The sequence below is a fragment of the Engraulis encrasicolus genome, chromosome 19, assembly GCF_034702125.1.
Source record: "Engraulis encrasicolus isolate BLACKSEA-1 chromosome 19, IST_EnEncr_1.0, whole genome shotgun sequence".
NCBI classification, from domain to species: Eukaryota; Metazoa; Chordata; class Actinopteri; order Clupeiformes; family Engraulidae; genus Engraulis; species Engraulis encrasicolus.
This window is the reverse complement of record NC_085875.1, coordinates 49037919-49054753: the sequence shown is the minus strand read 5'-3', so window position 1 is coordinate 49054753 and position 16835 is coordinate 49037919. Positions and strand designations below refer to the sequence as shown.

The window sequence follows — 16835 nt, the reverse complement described above, 5'->3', positions numbered from 1 at the left end:
GGGTGGGGATAGGGAAGGAGAGGAGAGGAGGAGAGGATGAGTAGAGGGAGAGGAGGAGAGGAGGAGAGGAGGAGGACAGGGTGGGCAAGGAGAAGAGGAGAGGGCTGGAGACGGAAGGAGGAGGAGGAGAGATTTGAGGTGCCTCGGGCAAGGATGGGTTGTGTTGATGGTGTCCAGTACTCTCCATAGTCGAGGCCCTTAGCACAGGGTGAGATACCGCACAGAGAAAATGAACGACTGCCCCTCTCCCTCCATCTATCCTTCCCTTTCATGCCTCTAACCTCCTCTGTTCATCCCCCCGCTCTCCCTCCCTCCCTTCCTCCCTCCCTCCCTCCCTTCCTCCCTCCATACATCCCTGCATCCCTCATTCTTCCTGCTCTCCTCTCCCTCTGGCTGTGCTCTCAGATGAAGAAGATATGTGACCCTTTCCTCTCTCACCCCCCCCCCCATCTCCTCTCCTCTACCCTCTAATACCTACTCCTCTCTCTCCTCTCTTCTCCTCCCCCTCTCAAACCTGGTCCCTCCCTTTGGCCAGGGACATAGAGGGGGTGAGATGAAGAAGGGAGGAGAGAGAAAATCCAGAGGAATTTAAGGTATAGAGAGATGAAGGGAAGAAAAGGTGAGAGAGGTAAAGATGGAGGTGTAGGTAAAGAGACAGACTGAAAGAGACAGACAGAAAGAGAGAGAGAGAGAGAGAGAGAGAGAGAGAGAGAGAGAGAGAGAGAGAGAGAGAGAGAGAGAGAGAGGGGAGAGAGAGAGAGAGAGAGAGAGAGAGAGAGAGAGAGAGAGAGCGAGAGAGAGAGAGAGAGAGAGAGAGAATGTAAACAATGAAGAAGAAATGGAGAAGAGCGAAGAGAAGAAAATTGAAACTGGGAAAGACAGAGACAAAGAGGAGGTAGAGCAGAGTAAGCAATGCAGGTGAAAAACAGAGAGAGACAGAGAGAAAGACAGTGAGACAGAGAGAGATGTTGAGACAAAGGGCAGGAGAGGGAGGGAGGGAGAGAGGAAGAGAGAAATGCAGTGGAGGGTGGAGAGGGAGAGAGGGAGATGATGAGACAAAGGGCAGGAGAGGGAATGAGAGAGAGGGGACGAGAGAAAGAGAGGGAGGAGTGGAAAGGGAGAGAGAAGGGGGGCTGATAGGTTAGACCATCTGTGACAGATCTGCCACATGAGGACACTCAGACATCAGTTGACTGCAGACCGCACCTGGCCCACCTTTGGGCCGCAGGCCAACCGGATCTGGACCGCAGTCAGACTACACCTGGGTCCAGACTCAGAGCAAGGCATTCCTCCATAAACTACCTACCCTCCTGTCCTGAGCTACCTGGGGGCTGCGTATAGCCAGGGCCCCGGTTATCCCCCTGCAACTGTCTGAAAGATCCGTAGGTGTTCTGCAGATGTGCTCAACGCCTCATCCTGTGTCGATGCGGTGGGGGAGTACAAGGTGTAACTCGCTATGGTTTTTTTTTCTTTCTTCCGTCCTTTCTTTGCTGTTTCTTTTTTTGCACTGTCACTGCAGAGCTTCAACCAACCAAACAAACCTCTGGAGGACAACGGTGTGCTTTCTCAGCTATCTGGGAGAATGCTTTTTTTCTCAGATTTGTGCGCCAATTAGAAGGCTCCCGCTTTGTCTCCGGTCTCTCCGCGAGCCGAGCAGCCCACAGGATAGTGGCTGCCAGCTCTCGTCCTTAATGATGCAGCTGAGCTCAATCACAAGTAGCGGAGAGTGCAGACGCAGGGGATTTATATAGGCTAGCACGCAGGGCTGGACTGAGACAAAAAGTCAGTCCGGGCATTTTCAGCCAAGACCAGTCCGCCAGGCATTGAGAGAGACAATGGAACATGTGACAACATTTTTAATAATCTATTATGAGCTATTTTGGGCACAACAGCCAAAATGGCTATTTAAATCTGACTCTGAGAGGTCAGCTGTGGCTGCATGAGGACTGATGGTCCACTGCAATGAGGGGAGGCCCAGGCCAAAAATCAACAGTCCACCGGGCAAATGCCCTGTATGCCCTATGGCCAGTCCAGCCATGCTAGCATGGGTACCATGTAATATTAAACCAAGCCTCCGAACACTCGCATGATGTCAAAAATGCACCTCAGCATGCATAACTGCATTCACACATAACCCAATAATTTTTGCCATTTAGAAGTAGCCACTGAGACACCAGTTTTTGAATATTGCAGTAAATCTATGAGCGCAGTAACAGCAAGAGAAAGGTTCTTTTTTTGTTTGTCGTTGTTGTTTTCTTGACGCTTGACTTGCGGATCTCTTCAATACGTATGATTGTGGAAGGAGAGAGCGTGTTCATAACAAATTAAAGCTCTGTTGTAAGATGCCCTCACCTCACACACACCCTGGAGTCTTACGTGTGCAGTAGTTCCATAGCGGTATGGTTTAAATGCGGACTGTAGAGGCGGATTACAGCCCAGTCTTACAGGCCCGTGGTAAGATAACGGCCAAGTCCTGGAATGTTAGTCATCGGAGAACAGAGAGGGGGAAGGTAGGGCAGGAGGAGAGGACATGAGGGAGGGCAGGGTGGAGGAGAAGAGAAGGACATAGCCGCCCTCGACATCACCAGGCCAAGTAGAGAGAAAGTTGCACTTTTCTTTGCGTTTATTTGCTTTTTCTTCTCGCTTTGACTTTCTTTTCTCTTTTTTGTTTGGTTATTGTGTTTAAGATGAATAGCGAGTCCCTTCGGAGTTTGGAGATTGATGTGATGTGTCTGTGCTCTGCGTTTCGATTTCACCGCGGGCTCTGCCGACTCATCGCGGCAGGCAGCTGCAGAGCTCCACCACGCCTCTCCTCTCCTCTCCTGCCCGCCCCCAGATGCGCGTGTATGGTCGGGCCCCAACCCGCTGCGAGGCGAGGAAAGGCGGAGGAATAGGATTCAGCACTTTTGTCTTTTTTGATGACCTTCACGAGGCGCAGAAGAGAAGACCTTCCCGCATTCCACAGAGCCACTCCCTTTGCGGTCTTTTTTTCCTCCTTTGCAGTCTTTCTCCCGTAACGCGCGCGCGCGCGACAGAGAGAGAGAGAGAGAGAGAGAGAGAGAGAGAGAGAGAGAGAGAGAGAGAGAGAGAAAGAGGAGGAGGAGGAGAACCAAACGGCCACCCTCTCCGGCACAGCCTCCCAGCAATGCCCGAGATCCACCTTTGAGATGCTGAGTTCCTTAAACATGCACTTCATTCGTCTTAACACTAGGCCTAAGAAACACACAAATCATACGAACAGATCTCCGAAGTAACAAAAACAAACAAACAAAACATTAGACAAGAAATAAAAAAAACTGAGCCAACTTTTCACTTTTTTGTGTTTTACAAAAGGCTTCATCAGCTCGTGTTGTTGGGGGGATCCGTATTGATATTTGGCATTAAGAATCACCTCCATAGGATTGCTCTGCAAAGGTCCTCACAGTCCAAGTAGAACAGAAACATGACATATCTGACGTAAGTGACATTGCACATGAGATCCTATCTATCTCTCCGAGGCCCTATCCACTGCAACAAGCGTTGAAATCATACCGTCATGCCAGCCTAGCGTGTAAAGACAGACAGGCTGAGGTACGGGGCAGGTGCAGCAAAAAGAGAAACACTGCATTTTGCACGCACACTATCTGCTTGGGGTACACGAGTCCTGCATTAGATACATCACTGAGGGGAACGAGTTTCTGTCTGGTCTTCGTAACACATAGCAGCAGGAGACGTTTTTTGTGTAAAACTGTAGCACCAGAGCAGTTTGTTATTGCCCACACAATTTTTTTTACTTTTCTTTTTTCCCTAAGTTATAAACCGTACTATTTTTTGTTTTGTTTAAAAATTGTGCCGTTGTGATTTGAGATCCGTCGAGGAGGTGAATAAGCAGATTCCCTTTTCGGTGTATAAAAGACTAGCTCTTTATTTTTTTCCAGTCATTTGCAAAGTTAAAAGAGAGAAAATGGAATATATCTTTTTCATTTAAATCACAACGAATACAGTTAAAGCAAACCTGGGCGCATTTAGCATAATCCAAGCAAATAATTTGCTTTTTTATGATGAATGTTATTAGAGGCTCTTCATATTTATATGTATACATATTTATATAGATATATGTTTATGTACAAGTATGGCACTTGATCACACGAAAGCAAGAAAATACTTCTCACAAATGAAAGCAGTGGGCGCTTTGGTGTATTTTAAATTAAGATCACAGACGTTAAGCGTTTGCAGCAAATCCACCCTCTCCCCTACTCTTCTGCAAGTCAGCTATATAGCAATGGAATGGTTACATACGTTAAGGTCAGTGGTGCAAACACAGGCAACGAAAAAAGAAAGAAAGAAACATGTATGGAGCTATTGTATTTTTTAACTAGGTCGATCCATAGTCGGCTTGATTTATACAGCCACGTGTATATAAATCTGTGGTTAAGATTTCCATTAATCTTGGTCAACCTGTTTTTTTCTGTGGTGTCGCCTAAACACGATGGTGTCAAAAAATTGGTGGAAAATGTTTTTTTAAAAACACCATTATGAACAACACGTCACGGGTAAATTTTGCTTCCCGGATTTCGGCTCGTGTATAGTGCAAACCGCATTTACTCTTTCCAGTAGGGAGAGAAGCCACCCCGACTGGAGTAAATACGTCGACACATCTGTATGCCCCCTGCGTAGCGCTTTACAGAGTATAAACGTTGCTAAAAAGTTGCATCAGTGCAATAGAATATAACGAATTGACAAACGTGAGAGACACGCTCGTCACTGAGTCCTTAAAAGACTATCAAATAAAAATCTACCCACTCACTGAACTCAGGACACGGCATACGGCCAGCGGAATCGGCCATTCCGTCTCTTTTTTCAACTTCATTATAATATCTTATATGTTTTTCTCTCTGTACAGTGTGCACCCTCGGGTGGCGCTACACATAGGCAGAGTCACTTGATTGCGTGCGGCCGAAATTAGGCATACTCATTCTAGGCAAGTCCTTATTTCTGATCTCATAAATGGACTTCCTGCGGGCCTGTACACCTCTGACGGCCGTTTTGATTTTCCTCCAGCCCAGGTGATTGAGTTCGGCCAGGTTGAGGACCACGCAAAAGCCACTGACGGCGAACATGAAGACCAGAAAGACGGTCTTCTCCGTGGGTCTGGAGACATAGCACTCCACATCTTTTATGCAGGGGTATCGATCACACTCATACACGGCTGGCACGTTGAATCCGTACAGGAAATATTGACCCACCAAAAACCCAATTTCCAGCGCGTTCCTGAAGACCACTTGAATGATATAGAACCTGGAGATCCCTTCCTCCCGCCTCAATTTGGACTTAGGTCTCTTGGTGGTGGTATTTGGGATCTCCTTGACCTCCAAACAGTCGGGCTCGCCTTCCTTTGTAGAGTTCTCGGTGTTCTGAAGTACTCCATTCATGATTGTGTTTTTGTTCTTTTTGCTGTCGTCGCGTTTCATGGAGTCTTGCTGTGGATCCTTATCCACTGTCAGGAAGACGGTGGAGTAGCGCCTCTCCCGTTGCTTGGCAGACTGGTGCACCGAATATGTAATGAAGCAAAGGCTCGGTGTGCACACCATGATGATCTGAAAGACCCAATATCTGATATGCGATATGGGGAATGCCTTGTCGTAGCACGCCTGGTTGCAGCCCGGTTGTAAGGTGTTGCAGATAAACATGGTCTGCTCGTCGTCATAAACCGTCTCTCCAACTATGGCTACGATTAGAATCCGGAAGATCACCACCACTGTCAGTAGGATCCTACAAAACAAACAAACAAACAAACAAACAAGCAAGCAAACAAGTGTGTGAGTGTGTGTCGTGTATGTTTATTTTATTGAAAATTGTGTAAACGTTGTGGCCGTCGTTTAAGAACTAGGCTATAAGCGCGCACTGGTGGCGCCTGGCGCTGTTGGCGAGGTGGCAGCAGCTGGGGAGCTGTCCAGTGCTGAAAAGCAGGCGCGCTCGCTGTTATCGCAGCTAGCTTTTAGCACAGCGCTCAGGAGATGCATTGCCTGCCAACATATTATCTGCACCTACATCTGCAGCCCCGACACGCCTGTCTGGCGCATATGCATGTGTGCTAGAAACCACATAAACGCGTTTCAACGCGACAAGCCCACTTTTTTGCCGCACAACGTCAATGATTTTAACTGTAATATATGGCAAGCCGACTGGTCGTTACTGTCGGTCTCCAGCGCTGCTTAGCCAAGCCTAAATCCCAGCCGACCCCGGGCTGCCGCAACAATGCATTTATCCGTTCGCTTGGCAAATGTGGTGCACTTTTGCCCTTACCTTCCTATCATAGTAGAGTGCTGCTGGACGGCAGCCTCCAGTAGTCTCTCTAGGATGGTCCATTCCCCCATGTTTGCTCATCCGGAGAAGAGAGCAAGCTCTCTGCAATCTGCACCCAAATTCCCGGGAAATGTTATAATTTCCTGCGCGTATACGTTGTCTGTGTGCGCCGTGTGCTGTGAGCGTTTTTTCCCCTCCCTAGTTACTCTCCAGAGGTTCTGATTTTATCTGGCAAATGCATTGATCACACACACACGCGCACACGACACCTGCTCTCCTTCGCGCTGTGGCATGCAGTGTGTCTGCGTCTGTGTCTGTTGAGAGCTCGCTCGGCTCGGCAATCCCCACACTTTTTTTTGCTTGTCTTGTCTTCCCGTGTGGAAGAAGCGCTGATGAATGTAAGCCCTCCTATTTTCGATCCCCAGATCAGGTTGATGTGCAGTGGCCGCGTGTGGACGGAAGGAGGGGAGGTTGGATGCGATGTCTTGCCAGCGTTAATCCTGCTTTAAGTAGTCGCCTTCTGCGTCACGCGCAGACAGGTTTGTGGAGGGCTGCCAAAATACCGGGATTTCTCATTTTCTCAACAAAAAAACCCTATGGATATATACAGTCTGTATTCTTCAAATATAGCCCGGATTCAAATCTCTAGCTACCATACAAGTGGTCGCCTGCTTTTAAACTGGACGCTGCTCTCTGTGCTCCGTGCTGCACAGCGCCTAAACGTGACTGAGGGAGGGAGAGAATTATGTATCTCGTCCCGTGATCTAGAAGTGGATGAAATAGAGGGAGGGGGCAACGAGGTGCATGGTGGCAGGCAAGAGAGGAGAGATGGGGTGGGGTGGGGTGTTGTGTGGCGAGGGTTGGAGCCGTTGGGTTGCTAAAGCCTTACCCCCAAATGTAATCACCGTGTGTGTAGGCTACTTGTTGATGCTATTATCTGCTAAGGACGGTACGTGTTCTGCGTTGACAGATGTCTCTGTGTACCCGCGGGCGCTCCATGGTCCACTTGCTCTGTGCGGCGAGCTAAGCTATTGTTTAACCGCTGCATTTGATTATGTCGCGGCTACTGTGCGACCAGAGAAAGTAGCATCCGAGTTGCTAATCGGGTTATGAGGTATCAACATTGAGGTTAAAAATAGCTCTCCTCGCCTTGCATTTGTGTCTTTGATCAATCCCGACAAAAAACAGCCGAGCCCTTTATCCAAATGCAAATTTCCAAGCAAAGCGCAGCTGGTTTTATTAGTTAATGTGATTTGAGATGGGTCTGATTGGTTTACTATAATCGCCTAATTAGAAGAGTGCACGACACCAAACCAGTCACTGAGTTGAGTGGCTTTTTTTTTTGCTAAGATGTGATCTAAAATGTGGAGCTCAAGATGTCAGTTTAGCTTAAAAAATATATTTTGTTAAAGGCACAACGTTTGTTTTTTTGTCAGACTAAAACTCCCATTCACATGCATGTATATTTTGCACCCTTGTCTGTGAATGAATATGATGAACTGACAGAGGCTGTTGCATATATTGAAAGATCCCAACGCATATTTCTAATGGACCAAAACGAATCAGGGCCAGTATAACACTGCACTTAACATACATTCGAGTATCATTTTAAAATACAGTAGTGTGTGAAAATATGGTTGAGAATAGTACCATTCTGGGTATTGACTAAAACAGACTCCATACCCCTCCTCGTCTCCAACAGTAAGAGATAAGACCGTGAACAGTTGTTCATAGTCACAGCAAAGACTGCGGCGTTTGGTTTAAGATATCTCATTCATCCGGCCGTAATCTCTTATAATCTCAATTCAAATCTTTTCTAATCTATTCCACTGTCACGAGTCCTCCCCTCGCGAGAATAGCTAGGAAGATTGGTCTTCTGTGTGAAGCTTTATGAAATCTTTTACCGGGAAATCAGAATTATTTTTGGTTTTGTTTTTTGTTTTTAAATAAATTAGACATAATCTGGTGAAACCAAACCTAAAGACAATATGTCAAAAGACAAGGCATTCTTAGATTTAAAAAAAAAAAAAGATTTTGTACTGTGCTGCCATGATCTGGTTAGAAAATAAAACCCGTAGTTTTCACCGGTGTTAGAAAGAAATAAGACTCAGAAGCAAGGTTCACATTGCAAGTCCCGGGTCTTGTTTACAAGGACAATTACACATACAAATGGCTTCTTGTGTAAAACAAAGTGTTGACTGATGACGGAGTTGTGGCGTTGCATTGGCGTTGTGGAGGGAGGGAGGGGATCCCGATGCAGCAGCTGTGGCGGTTTAGAAGCATTTCCTGTGGACGATGGAGGGTCCTGCCTCGTCGTACTCCTGCTTGCTGATCCACATCTGCTGGAAGGTGGAGAGGGAGGCCAGGATGGAGCCGCCGATCCAGACTGAGTACTTGCGCTCAGGGGGAGCAATGATCTATAGAAGCGCGATGGACAGAGCATGAATTCACTGATATATAAAACGGTACCTGTGGTCAAATATTGACTGATATTACATAGTTCCATTAGAATAGTGGAAGTTTAAGTTCACTCTCAAAGTAGGCCTACTGCAAATTGTATCGATGGTAATTTGTATCGCATTATAGTAATTATATATAAAATATAATAATATATAACATATATATGACTGCCAAACGGCAGTACTCTAAAATACAACCACAACTAATTCATACTTGTGCTATTTTATGTATACCTTGATTTTCATGGTGCTGGGAGCCAGCGCTGTGATTTCTTTCTGCATACGGTCGGCAATACCAGGGTACATGGTGGTGCCGCCGGATAAGACATTGTTAGCGTACAGGTCTTTACGGATGTCGATATCACACTTCATGATGCTGTTGTAGGTCGTCTCATGGATGCCAGCAGACTCCATACCTGAGGGCATGACAAAGAGCAGGCAGCTGTTGGTGATGATGACATTCTTTTACGCATCCGCAAACTACCTGTGGCGCGTTATAATGGGCGGTGGTGCTGAAATGGACAGCTCCTCAGAACCGCTGGTGGCGCTGCCGTTGCTGTGGTAATTATGAGATTATATGTCAGGGTTGTCTCGGAGGGGTCAGCTGTGTCTATTTCCATACCCTGTCTGTGCCATGGGGCACAACACCATTATGTTGGGTGTGGATAGCATGGCACATTGCTATGTGCGTGCGTAAGGGGGTAAATATGTCGTGCGTAATTGTGATCCCAAGTACAAGCTCCTGTGACTTTAAACGTGGCCCGCATATCTTGGAGAGACACAGAGGCCATAATGTCCTTGTGTCCCTGTGTTGCTACAGTTTCAAATGTAGCTGGTGATGACGCACCGATGAAGGAGGGCTGGAACAGGGTTTCCGGGCAACGGAACCTCTCGTTGCCAATGGTGATGACCTGTCCGTCGGGCAACTCGTAGCTCTTCTCCAATGAGGAAGAGGAGGCGGCCGTGGCCATCTCATTCTCGAAGTCCAGAGCTACGTAGCACAGCTTCTCCTTGATGTCCCTCACGATCTCACGCTCAGCTGTGGTGGTGCAATAGCAAGAGCTGCGTTATTATTTTACCAAACACAGAACACACATCATGCTCACGCATGTCTCTGGCGCTTTTGCGCGTGGTTACTTCAGAGGTGTCAATGCCTTTCAGAAAGTAAAAACCCTGCCAGAGTTTCCCTCCAACACAGGTGACTCCAATAAGTAGCCTGTCTTGAGTGCTCAATAATCAGGTGATTCAGAGCTGATTTGATCCAATTTGTGGCAGGGTTTTTATTCGGAACCCGGGATTGACACCTCTGGTTATTTTATGTATCGGCAAGGGCTTGGTCCACACTCGCCTGTGGTGACGAAGGAGTAGCCACGCTCAGTCAGGATCTTCATGAGGTAGTCCGTCAGATCGCGGCCAGCCAGGTCCAGACGCATGATGGCGTGGGGGAGGGCGTAACCCTCGTAGATCGGCACGTTGTGGGTCACACCATCACCAGAGTCCAGCACGATACCTGCGGAGTTGGAATGAATGAATGAATGAATGAAGTTGGGGTTACATTTATGGGTAAAAAACTTAATTGTTACTGTTAAAGTAAAAAGCAACACACGCGCACGCACACACACGCGCGCGCGCACAGTGCTTCCCCATCCATCCTAGGGCCGACTTCCTAACCTGTGGTACGACCAGAGGCGTAGAGGGACAACACGGCCTGGATGGCCACGTACATGGCGGGCACGTTAAAGGTCTCGAACATGATTTGGGTCATCTTCTCCCTGTTGGCCTTGGGGTTGAGAGGCGCCTCCGTGAGCAGGGTGGGGTGCTCCTCGGGGGCCACTCGCAGCTCGTTGTAGAAGGCATGGTGCCAGATCTTCTCCATGTCGTCCCAGTTGGTGATGATGCCGTGCTCGATGGGGTACTTCAGAGTCAGGATACCTCTCTTGCTCTGGGCCTCGTCACCGACATAGGAGTCTTTCTGGCCCATGCCGACCATGACGCCCTATAACAAAGCCAAAACAAATGTATACTATACTCAGTAAACGTTTCACATTGAGTCAAGCCAAGGCCAAGGCAATGTGTACTTTTGTCCATCACAGACCGTGTAACAAGCACGACAGAGCGATCTAAATTGCGTTTCGGCAAGCTCCAAAATGGTGAGACTCGTTGATATAAATTCGGCTACGTGTTATTATATAATTTTATTAGGCAACTAGGTCACTAAACTGGGGGGGACCCAGTGATACTAGTAGTCGGCTGAGATACAGTCAGGCGGCCAAGTTCACCTGGTGACGTGGACGGCCGACAATGGAGGGAAACACAGCGCGTGGAGCGTCATCTCCGGCGAAGCCCGCCTTTACGAGACCGGAGCCGTTGTCGCACACCAGCGCGGTAGTTTCCTCGTCGTCACACATGACGTCTGTTGCTGGAGATCTGATGTGCACGATGAGACACAAACACCACTCAATTCAATTTGATTTCAGTTTATTAGGGGACATGTAAAATTAAAACATAAATGTTGCCATTTCATGCATTTAATCTCGCTAATTTGCACCTGCAGTCCCTGACAGGACATACAGACATAACATATATTAAAATCACTTGGGCTATATTCATCAAATATTATTCATCATATACAAGCCTATAGCCTCTTTCATATTCCCGTTTTCCAGTTGTCATGATTTCCTGTCACAGTCACATTTATTTATCATCTGTCGATCTGTAGGCTATTAAGCCGTTGGCAATAACAATTCTGAAACAGAGTCTACAGAGCTGTACCTATAACATTTACACAAGTTTTTCTCAAACTTACTCTCGTTAGACAAATGCCTGAAGGAGCTTGAGTTCTGTGACATTGCATGCAAATATTTTTCCTCTCCTCTCTAACTTTTCCCGCTTTCCGTTGTCGCTTGTCATGAAAGATGAAACACCAGCCAAACAGTCATTTTTGTTAATCCAAGTCCTTTGCTCGTTGAGCGTACAGGACAGACAGACAGGCAGACAGAGACAACAGTGTTTGCCCTTAATTATGTAGGTCAAGATTAAAGTAATCTAGGGGGTGCGACAGAGTGTGTGTGCGTGTGTGTGTGGTTAGCGTCAGGGAGTGTGATAATTGCGTTAGTTCTGCTGTATTCGTGTGTTGTTAATTGCTCCAGCGACAAACCCACCATCCCTCCCACGCGCTACTCACCAAAGCTTCCCCGGTGACCGGATCCGTTGGAGGGGAGATGCGCAGCTGCCAGGGATCAGACCTTTATACCCCGGCGAGTGAGTGCCAGCGGGGGCTACAGACAGTACGAGGTGCCATGGGGGGCAGCAAGGGGGGAACTCCCGGCCCTTAGCCATATTTGGTTACCCCCAGTGCTGCCCCGACCACACCAACACAAGCCCATTCAAGGAGGGCTGTTGGGCTAAGGAGGCAAACGGGAACTGGATGACGGGGCGGGATAGACAATGGAACAGACAATTGGCACCCCTTATTCATAAGTCAAGTCAAGTCAAGTCAAGTCAAGTGTACTTTATTGATCAAAAATCAATGTAACAGGGATAACACAGAAGTTTGAAATTGCATTTGACCAGTCTCCAATGTGCAGTTAAACTAAACATAGGCCTATACACATATAAATAAGACTTTGACAGAAACCCCACCCCCCCACACACACACACACACACACACACACACACACACATACACAATGTGCAAGAAAATCTCTGGACACATTGACTCACAGAGCACACACACACTTACACACTGATACAGACATGTACAATAGATACATGCACGCACGCACACACTAAAAGCAATCGTTGGCTTTGGAATCGTAAAAGCAGTTGGCTTTGGACTCAGAGTGGCAATAAACGGAAGCTTAACATGGGGAAATGTGGAGAAACCCAGCCAAATGGCTCTGCCTACTATTCTGTCAAACTGCCATCCACCTGTTCAGACATTCGATCGGATTGTTAAGGAACAGTGTTTAAATAAAGATGATAAGAAAGTGTTTGAAAGGCCAACTGTAGTCACTTACTATACCTATGTTAAGATACCACTGATGTTGAGCCATAGTTGTATAAAGTAGAAGAAGCACTCTTACAGGTGTAACTACAATACCAGTGGTATGAAATTACAAAGTTAGACACATGTAATACCACTAGTGGTATAATTACATCTGCAAGAGCACTTTTACTTCTACTTTATACAACTCTGGTTGTGCCAAATGAAGAGGTATTGCACAGATTCTCCCTGATTTGGTTTTGTTGCACTCATCTTGGTTGACCTTTACTGAATGCCTCATTGATGACTAATAAAAGTCTACTTTTCCCAAATGTAAAGTGGTTTCTGCTGCTTTTATGGGCAGTCATGGGTAGGCATTTAGGGCGTCAGACTTGTAGCCCAAAGGTTGCCGGTTTGACTCCCGACCTGCCAGGTTGGTGGGGGGAGTAATTAAACAGTGCTCTCCCCCATCCTCCTCCTGAGGTACCCTGAGCATGGTACTGTCCCATCGCACTGCTCCCTTGGGGCGCCACTGGTGGCTGCCCCCTTGCACCGGCGAGGCATAAATGCAATTTCGTTGTGTGCTGTGCAGTGCTGTGTCACAATGACAATGGGAGTTAGAGTTTCCTAGGTGGGCTTTCACTTCACGTTTATTTTTCAGGGCAGTTTTACTGTCATGAAAGACAGAAGCGTTACTACAGCAGTTCATCTCAAGCTGCTCATCATCTGACATTAAATGAACCAAGAGCTTGGCACTGCATCGGGGGGCGCACACTGTTCTTCCATGCCTTTAATAGCAGCCTGTTAGCCATGATAAACTGTCAAGTCCAGGAGCTCCTGTATCCATCCCAGGGGTTAAAGCAGTTTTCATGTCTTACGGGTGCAACCCACCCACCCACAAACAAACAATAAACAAACAAAATAAACACGTGCACAACAGATATATACTGCGGCATGACTATTTCATGTGTCTCTTCATAGGACACTTGTCTCACATGGCATTGTGTGGTTGTATAAGGTTTCTGCTAAAACAGCAGACCTTACTTTTTTCAAATGTGGGGTTTTGGACAGCATTAACCCTATTCTCTTGCCGGTACTGCACACCACCTGTACATTTTATACCAGCAGCACTACACACCTGTGTCTACTTTCATTACATAACATTACATTACATTACATTGCATTACACTCAGTTGACACTTTTCTATGCAAAGCAACTTACAGTTATTTAGGTGCAGGGTGTTGGTAACAGGCCCTGGTGCAATGTGGGGTTAGGTGCCTTGCTCAAGGGCACTTCAGCCATGGGTGAAGGTGCTGGTAAGGATGGGATTTGAACCTTCAACCCCCTGATTTAAAAGCCAGCGCTCTAACCATTGAGCCATGTGCCTGGTTCAGCCCTGGTCCATCTCCCTGAACCAAGGGTTCCTACACCCATCCCAACATCTCTCCTGGCTCAGCCTTGTGCAATCCTGATTTGATGAGGTCTGCTTCATCCAGATGAGTTACAAATAGGCTGTTAACATAAACACCAAACACAAACCCTAACCCTAGGTTCGCCCCCTGGATCTCATCATAAACCAACACCCCCTCAATAGCAACTAAGCACCGCCCCCTCTGTGCTGTATCCTTCTCAACGCCCCCTATAGGGTTCCCCAATGCCCACTGGGGGTCTGTAGAGAACCGTTGAGAAACACTACCCTAGAGTCAATCCAAGGGACAACACCAGGCCCAGTGACAAGGGGTGGGGTTTGGGGTGAGGGGTCCAGAACTGGGACCCCATTACATTGTATGAACTGAGGAGGGGGCCTTTTCAAATGGCTTTGTCCCTGGCCCAGCAAACGCTGTCAGTGGCCCTATAGTGCATTGTAATGGTAGAGTAGCTCACCTCGACAGGTAGCTCATACTGACACAACACGCTCCCTCTGGAGGAGACTACAGTACTACTGCAGCTGTACTTGACTGCAATAATTCATGCCATGTCTCCCTGCAGTGCTTTTAAGGCATTCCACAGACCTGTTTTTGCACTCAGCTGCGGCTTGCATACAACCATGTGAAGAGTTCAGCGTGCTCAGTTTAAAGGTTTATCTTCAAGGCACACCTTTCATGTCAATGAGCGAATCCCCTGCATCATGAATGGGACGGCGACTGTCATGTCTTCGTAAAAAAAAGGCTTTTTGAAGGCTTACAGCGTCTTTAAAGATGCCACACCACACACCACTTTTTTATTGTGAGCTTGTACTCTTGTGATTCACTACTGTACTTGCTTATCTAAGGAATACTCAGACTACAAGTAGCGTGTGGCATGCAGCATACTGAAGTGGATGCTTGCATACGGATTAGTCCAAAGTACTATATGATGTGTTACAGGCAGAGTTGTAAAAAGTAGAAGTAGAAGTACTCTTAAAGATGTCATAACAGCAGTTGCAGTATGATATTACATAGTTGAACTTGTAGAGAGTTACTTCTGCACAATCCCGGGTGCTGAACAAAAAGTATTTGGTCGAAACGCCATCATGCTTTCCATTGAATGAATGAATAAAAAGAAGAAAAAAATCCAAAGGAGTGTGCGAGCCTTTTTCCAAAAATGACATAGTTGAAACCATGTAATATTATATCTGTAAGACTACATCTACTTCTACTTCTACTTTATGCCACAGTTGCTTTCATGCCCAGAGCACTGCTGACTGCAGGGAATCTCCAATACATATCATGTCAGAATACTCCCTCAATGTTCCTCTCCCTCATCCCCCTCCCACTTTCCATTGTTGTTTTTGCATTCAGACAGCACTGTCCAAAATTACTTAACACGTGTGAAAACGTTGGGGGAAAATGTGAAATCGCTCACCCTGCACCACTGCGCTTTACGACTGTGTGAGTGTACACTGTAGCAGAGTGCAACGAACTGTTTTACATTGTATTTGGCGAGTCTGGAAAAAGAGAGGCTAGAACATTAGGTGAATGTTAATGCTCCACCTTCTGTCTGCATATATATTAAATAAGGGAAGTACTCTATGACTTTGTCTTCATTAGTTCCTCCTAATGTTGTTCTTCTACCACTTAGGTCTCCAGAAAGGTCACAGAGCTGTTCTCCATTTACGGAGCAATCTCTTTCTTTCATTTATACTCTGGTAACAAACAAAACCTTCCAATGCAACAGAGATTGAATTCATTTGCAGTATAATATGCAATCTAAGTATGGATGTAATCAAATTGTCCTTTTACAGTGGAAATGTTATCAGAGAGAGAGAGAGACACCAGACCGTCTGGATCAATAAAACATATACGCTACATGGTTTCTCCAACCTTATTGACCGGACTTGTGGTAATTAACACTCTATAGGTCCGGTAATGGATATTTTTAACCAGACCATGGACTGGCATTGGGTTAGAGGTCACATGGCGGTCATGGATAGTGGAGAGGTGTTTGACGAGAGGTTATGTAGCGGTCAGTGGTTAATGTTTTTTCACCAGTTCAGTTGAAAGTGGGTGTCCCCAGTCAAGGTGCAGGACAGAAGTTATTTCATGGTAGTTCATGGAGTAACATGGCTAGTTAGTTCGGCATGCAGATGATTATCGGTTATGGTGAATGGTACGTTTTTCACCTGACCAGAGAGAGGCCTTTGGCCAGAGGTTGTGTAACGGTAATGTTTAGTAATTGGTTCAACAGGCAGACAAGGAGCGGTCATGGTGAATGGCTAGTGATGGCATTTGGCTACATTTTGTGTAGTGGTCAGTGGTTAGCGGCTAGTTTTTCACCAGTTTAGGAGAAAAAATGTGCACATCCCCCAGTCAAGGTGCAAGACAAAGGATAACACAAGTTTTTGATTGTGAGGTGGTCCACACTTGAAATAACGGTACGAGTGTTTGGGTAAGACCTGTAAGACATGAAAACTACTTCTTTAAACGGGTCTTTTTCCGGGATGCAAAATAAATTACAGTCAAACCTGACAATAAAATGTTATCATATCATATCATATCATATCATATCGTATGTATGTAAACTATGTTTTACATAAAACCCAGCCATGGCTCTATGGTTAGAGTGCAATGCAAGTGTATGGTACAAAATAAAATATTATCAAATGTACTTATAAACCACTTTAAAA

At 46.4% G+C, this 16835-nt stretch overlaps 2 protein-coding genes across 2 annotated transcripts; both read right to left on the bottom strand.

The window, feature by feature from the left end:
• Positions 1-4097: 4097 nt before the first annotated feature.
• LOC134470253 (gap junction delta-2 protein-like) lies at positions 4098-6356 on the bottom strand. The gene is made up of 2 exons (XM_063224280.1): positions 6286-6356; positions 4098-5751 (listed from the first exon to the last, which is right to left on the bottom strand). Exons 1-2 carry the CDS (start codon positions 6354-6356, stop codon positions 4902-4904), a joined length of 921 nt encoding a protein of 306 aa, XP_063080350.1. The 3' UTR covers positions 4098-4901.
• Positions 6357-8404: 2048 nt separating this feature from the next.
• LOC134435576 (actin, alpha cardiac muscle 1-like) lies at positions 8405-12015 on the bottom strand. The gene is made up of 7 exons (XM_063184633.1): positions 11929-12015; positions 11024-11171; positions 10416-10740; positions 10093-10254; positions 9592-9783; positions 8979-9160; positions 8405-8702 (listed from the first exon to the last, which is right to left on the bottom strand). Exons 2-7 carry the CDS (start codon positions 11150-11152, stop codon positions 8559-8561), a joined length of 1134 nt encoding a protein of 377 aa, XP_063040703.1. The 5' UTR covers positions 11153-11171; positions 11929-12015; the 3' UTR covers positions 8405-8558.
• Between the last annotated feature and the right edge of the window lie 4820 nt (positions 12016-16835).

Excerpts from the sequence above, each read along its gene's own strand:
- LOC134470253 (XM_063224280.1), bottom strand. The coding sequence starts at position 6,356 with ATGGGGGAATGGACCATCCTAGAGAGACTACTGGAGGCTGCCGTCCAG. Across the intron at positions 5,752-6,285 it reads CACTCTACTATGATAGGAAG|GATCCTACTGACAGTGGTGG; the intron begins GTAAGGGCAAAA and ends TTTGTTTTGTAG.
- LOC134435576 (XM_063184633.1), bottom strand. The coding sequence starts at position 11,152 with ATGTGTGACGACGAGGAAACTACCGCGCTGGTGTGCGACAACGGCTCC. Across the intron at positions 9,161-9,591 it reads GTTCCAGCCCTCCTTCATCG|GTATGGAGTCTGCTGGCATC; the intron begins GTGCGTCATCAC and ends TCATGCCCTCAG. Across the intron at positions 8,703-8,978 it reads CCAGCACCATGAAAATCAAG|ATCATTGCTCCCCCTGAGCG; the intron begins GTATACATAAAA and ends GCGCTTCTATAG.